At 50.3% G+C, this 6,052-nt stretch overlaps 1 protein-coding gene across 1 annotated transcript; it reads left to right on the forward strand.

Annotated features, from left to right (window-relative positions):
• The first annotated feature begins 207 nt into the window (after positions 1-207).
• On the forward strand, positions 208-5,668 carry LOC136392162 (keratin, type I cuticular Ha3-I). Its single transcript, XM_066364213.1, has 7 exons — positions 208-594; positions 2,016-2,098; positions 2,575-2,731; positions 4,121-4,282; positions 4,376-4,501; positions 4,676-4,896; positions 5,096-5,668. Exons 1-7 carry the CDS (start codon positions 247-249, stop codon positions 5,211-5,213), a joined length of 1,215 nt encoding a protein of 404 aa, XP_066220310.1. The 5' UTR covers positions 208-246; the 3' UTR covers positions 5,214-5,668.
• The last annotated feature ends 384 nt before the right edge of the window (positions 5,669-6,052 follow it).

The raw sequence follows: 6,052 nt of genomic DNA on the forward strand, positions 1-6,052 counted from the left end.
GAGTCCTGGGTTTGGGAGAAGCCCGAGCAAAGACTTTTACGAGGTGAGGGACTCTTCTGAGGAAATGTAACAAGTTGAGGGGAAGGGTTTTGGACATTAGCAAAGTAAGCAAGAATTAAAGGGCTGCCATCCATGTCCACACCCTCTGTGGCAGGGGTATAAATGTTCCCAGAAGTAGGAGACCCACAGCTCCCTGGAGAACCGGGACTCTGTCTTCAGCCGGGTGCCTCGTTCCCTCCCAGCACCATGCCTTACAACTGCTGCCTGCCCAACCTCAGCTGCCGCTCCGGCTGCCCCTCGCGGCCCTGCGTGGCCCCCAGCTGCCACAACATCCCCCTGCCCGGGGCCTGCAACATCCCCGCCAACGTGGGCAACTGCGGCTGGTTCTGCGAGGGCTCCTTCAATGGCAGCGAGAAGGAGACCATGCAGATCCTGAACGACCGCCTGGCCAGCTACCTGGAGAAGGTGCGGCAGCTGGAGCGGGAGAACGCGGAGCTGGAGTGCCTCATCCAGGAGCGCTGCCAGCAGCAGGAGCCCCTGCTGTGCCCCAGCTACCAGTCCTACTTCCGGACCATCGAGGAGCTCCAGCAGAAGGTGAGGGGTGAGCTCCCCACTGCCTGGGCAGGAAGTCTCAGGGAGGGAGTCTGGGATATGATTCAGAAACCAGAGGAGCTCTTAGGGTGATTGATGCAATCAACAGGGGGTTCAAGCCTGGCTTTTCCATTTTCTCTTCTGGAGGGCCCATGTTATTCTAGGCCGGGGACTGTTAGGTCTGAATATTTGCATAGTGTTAGTCTACGTGGAGGTAGCAGCACTTTGCATAAATAAGCTGTAATTAAAAGCTGCCTCTGAAGGCTGCTGTGCTTTTGCCAAGCTCTGGAATTATTACCCTGGGGTGAGAGAAACCACTGAGCCCAAGAAGGGAGCTGAGGAAGCAGAACCTTCTGTAGAGACTGGACCATTTTTTTTCTCTCTCTCTCATCGGGATCTTTGACTGCTCCGCCCTCTTATTGCTGCGGGTACCGAACTGCCTGGACTTCCCTGTCCTTTCCTAGACGCCCCTGGCTTCTCCCGGCGTGTACTTTCCAGCAAAGGCATAAAATGGTGGGCTAAAACCAGAGACAGTGAAAACTACTGACCAGGACATAGTGCCAAGCCATCCTGGGTGGTCGGGAGGGCACGGCTGCTTCCCTGACCCGGCCCCCTCTCCCCTCCCCCACCACCCCATCTGCTGGTTCTGTGTTGATCGTCCCCACTGGACTGGAAGATTCTTGAAGGCAGGATCTAGTGCTTACTCATTTTTGTATCTTCAGCTCTGAGAACCACGCCAGACATAAAGGAAGTTTTAAAAGATAAATGCTACTTACTACCAGTTTCTTAGTATTGCTTTTTAGGAAAGAAAAAGATCATTTATCTACTGAGACTCTTCTTGCCTACAGGGGGGGTCCTCAGGTTACGACATAGTTCCGTTCCTCCGGTAGTGATATAACCTGAATTTTGGTGTAAGTCAAAATACATCCTAGCCTAAGTCACTTGCCTATCCTAACACAGTTGTAAGATCATAATCTAGAACGTAAAAAACAACTAAGCTACAAAAATGGCTTAGGTAAGCGTACTGGGGGACGCCAACTCCCTCACACACCGTGTTACTGCGTATTCTTCTGCCACGCACAACCAAACTATTTGCCCACGTGGTCTGTAAGTAGGATGCTAACAGCGTAAGCCAAAACACTCACGTCTCAACTTTTTAAAGTTTTTCTGGGAGTGAGCATTGTAAACTCAAAACATCGTATGTCGAGACTGTCGTAACCCGAGGACCCCCCGTATTTTGGTTTTCTTCTTTTCAAATTTAATGACTCAAATATTTATTGATCACATGGATAGTGTTTAATAATCTTATATAAGATCCACTGTGATTTTTTTTTTATTCTGCTCCTTCCAGATAAATGAATTAGTAGGGACTGCTGCTGGCTAAATGTAACCAAGCTCACAGCAGAATGTTCTGGGCCTTGTAGATCCTGTGTGCCAAGTCTGAGAACGCCCGGCTGGTGGTGCAGATTGACAACGCCAAGCTGGCCTCGGACGACTTCAGGACCAAGTGAGTGGCACATGGGTGGGTGTCGCCCTCTCTCTGCCTCTCCATCCCCTTAGCCCGTCTTCAGCACTGGCGAACAGCGACAAAGCTTCTCCTTGGATGCTTTCTCCGCCACCTCCTGGCTGGCCGGAGCTCCGAGGTCTCTCCCCCACATTCAGGCTCTCCCTCCGCTCCTCACACAGCAGCCTGCTGCCCTGATGCTCCACTCGGCCCACGTCCAATCAGGAGGCTCTGGGACGTGTCTTAATTTTGGCAATCTCGCCGTTTTTATGGGCTTTTATCCCCTGAAGTCCACTGGCTCTTAATTTATTAAAAATTATTAGCAGTGGATTTTTCTCCAGGAGGCACTGCTCAGTATTAAAAATCTAAATGAAAGAGACGACAGATGTAAAAAACTCAAGCCTCGACTCCCAGTTGTCCGACAAACCAAACCAGAGTCAAGGCCAGGCCTGCCTCTGACGCCCCTGTGCGCACCACAGGTACGAGACCGAGCTGGGCTTGCGGCAGCTGGTGGAGTCGGACATCAACAGCCTGCGCAGGATCCTGGACGAGCTGACCCTGTGCAAGTCCGACCTGGAGGCCCAGGTGGAGTCCCTGAAGGAGGAGCTGCTCTGCCTCAAGCAGAACCATGAGCAGGTAACGTCCCCCCAGGGGCAGCAAGACGGGCCTGGCGAAGGCCAGCTTCCAACCTCACAGGTGCGGGAGAGGCTCAGCTAGCCGGGGAACGTGTTCTCCAAACAAAAACGGATTGGTCAAGAATGAGTAATCGAAAAATCACTGATAGCAGATGAGGATGGCGACCAGGCAGCCTCTGCCCCAGGTCAGAGCAGGAGGGGTTGCAGAGCTCTTCCATCCAAATTTCCCATTTCACACTGGAGACGACAGACGAGCCTCTCCTCTCAGCCATGACGGCTGAGCTGGGAACAAAACCCCTCTCTTCCTTGTCACTCGGAGCTTTTCCTGCTAATCAGAATCGCCCGAGGGAAACACTGAAAAAAACGTTCACCACCACTGCTTGGCTGCACGAATAAAGAAGACTGATATTTCATGCAAGCTTTAAATTCCCAGAGAATGCAAATGATGAGGTTTCGTATTAATCAAGTGTGTGTTGTGCGCCATTGCACTAAGTGGTTGAGAACTCCAGAGGTAGTTCTCATTTTATAGATGAAGAAATTGGGGCTTTTAGAAGCTTCTAGAAGCCACATGGTAAGTGGTAGGGATGAAACCCAAGTCAAACCTGACATCCACCTTGCCCTAGCTCCACACAATGTTGGCTCTGTGCAGAGGTGAGCAGTGACATGAACAGATACTTATTCCCTTCAGCAAAACCTACACTGGTGGAATCAGCAAATCACCAGTTAAGTTCATTCTATGCCAGAATGGCAGAGATTGAAGTAAGCATTTTTTAATTTCTCTTTAGCCAAACTCTATCCTTGTTACCACTCATGGTTAAGAATCTAACGTAAGAGGCTCTATGGTACACCAGCAAAAATACCGAACTTGATATTTGGGGTCCACATTGCAAATCGTGGTCCACGACATCTCCTCTCCAGATGAGGAGTGGTACACTGAATACATGGGGGAAAGAGACCATGGACCTGAAAGCACTTTGTAAAGTGAATACATTTAGTCATGAATATAGAACCCAGTGAAGGAGAGGAACGGAGGGAACTGGGCTGTTGAAACCTTTCAAGTGTTGAATTGCATTCTTAGAGGAGAGGACCAGGATCCTTTGTGATACCTTCAATTTGTAAATCTTTAAAACAGCGGTTCTCAACCTGTGGGTCGTGACCCCGGCGGGGTCGCCTAAGCCATCGGAAAATACATAATGCATATCAGGTATTTACATTCTGAATCATAACTGTAGCAAAATTACAGTTATGAAGTAGCCACCAAAATTATTTTTTGGTCTGGGGTCACCGCAACATGAGGAACTGTATTGCGGGGTCACGGCATTAGAAAGGTTGAGAACCACTGCTTTAAAAGTTAATAAATATTGTTAAAATATTTTAAATCTTCCATCAGGAAGTCAACACCCTGCGCTGCCAGATTGGAGACCGCCTCAACGTGGAGGTGGACGCTGCCCCCACCGTGGACCTGAACCGCGTGCTCAACGAGACCAGGTGTCAGTATGAGGCCATGGTGGAGACCAACCGCAGGGACGTGGAGGAATGGTATACCAACCAGGTGGGCATCTCGGCGCATGGCCACTCAGAACCCAAGGCCCATTACGGCCCTTAGGGCAGGGCCTGATCCTGTGTGTCACCTTTGGTGTTTCAGACCCAGGAGCTGAACAAGCAGGTGGTGTCCAGCGCAGAGCAGCTGCAGACCTGCCAGGCGGAGATCATCGAGCTGAGACGCACGGTCAACGCCCTGGAGATCGAGCTGCAGGCCCAGCACAACCTGGTGGGTGTCGCTCAGACCTCCCGGTGACAAGGGTCAGGTCGGGGAATCAGAGTCACAGGGATGTCCTTGGGGTCCCAGTCTCCTTGACTCTTGAAGCTTGTGAGTTCTGTGGAAGGAAGCCTGTGGAGGCACCTGGTCAAGGAGCAGCTGTGTGACACCCCCGTCTTCCCACAGAGAGACTCACTGGAGAACACGCTGACGGAGACCGAGGCCCGCTACAGCTCCCAGCTGTCCCAGGTGCAGTGCATGGTCACCAACGTGGAGTCCCAGCTGGCGGAGATCAGGAGCGACCTGGAGCGGCAGAACCAGGAGTACCAGGTGCTGCTGGACGTGCGGGCACGGCTGGAGTGTGAGATCAACACGTACCGGGGCCTGCTGGAGAGCGAGGACTGCAAGTGAGTATGAAGTTAGTTCCTTTCCTGGAGAGCGCGTGAGGTTGTGGTGGGGATGAAAGTCTTCTCAATGCAAATGAGTTTATAACTTCAAGCTTCTGGTTGGCTGCGAAGGAAGAAAGATATAAACAAAGTATGTTTAGTATCTTCCCATTTCTTCAGCTCATTTTACCCTAACCTGCCCCAATGCTTTTGTCTTCAGGCTCCCCTGCAACCCATGTGCCACAACCAATGCATGTGACAAGCCCATTGGACCCTGTATCTCCAATCCTTGTGCCCCACGTGTTCGGTGTGGGCCCTGCAACACCTTTGTGTGCTAGGGGCCCAGTGCCAGGAAGAGGAGAAGGGCTCCAAAGTCACATCAACTCCACTTCATCCAAACATCTCCAACAGTGACCACTTTGGAGAAAGGAAGACACTTCACTTCTAACATCACCAGCTTCCAGGGTTCACTGCTAGTCTTCTGCTGAATTTCTGATTTGGCTCTTTACTCTGGGACATCAGAGCCTACTGGCTGTCTCTATCTTCTGAGTCTCACAGAGAACTCTGGAACAGGGTCAAGTAGTGCCTATTATCACAGTGACATTGTGCATACCGTGTTATGCTTTAACAGACACTCACCTAGATGTGATTTTAAAATAGTTACATTAAAGATGATATTGCTGATCGGCGCACTATACCACTAAACATAATTGGGAGAAATCTTCCTTGTCACTCTTTTGGTCTTTGGAGATGCAATAAAAGGTCCCTTGTTAGCCTCCTAATAAAATCTTATCCTGGCAGAAAACTGATCATTGTCCTTTCTGTTCATCAATTCCATAAGAGGGTGCCTTATATAAATAACAAGTAACCAGTGTTCTTCCATCAGATGAAGGGGTCATTCACCCCCAACGTGTGGTCTGTGACTTCCTTAAAGGAAAAGTCTGCACTAGACGTCACCCACTGATGTAGATTTCATGTTCAGGAGAGAGGTGGTGGGAAGGAACAGCAAATTCAGGGGAGCATCTGCAAACGTTTTCTGTCACGCTCTTCAGAGGGAATATGTGAGACAGTCACTGAAACAGATCAACAACGGGAGGAAGTGCATCTGGAGAGAAAGGCCGTGCTTCTTGGTACCATGAAGTATTGTATAACCTGGGAAGAACTGGGAAAAATATAC

Source organism: Saccopteryx leptura, chromosome 2 (genome assembly GCF_036850995.1).
Source record: "Saccopteryx leptura isolate mSacLep1 chromosome 2, mSacLep1_pri_phased_curated, whole genome shotgun sequence".
Taxonomy (NCBI): domain Eukaryota; kingdom Metazoa; phylum Chordata; class Mammalia; order Chiroptera; family Emballonuridae; genus Saccopteryx; species Saccopteryx leptura.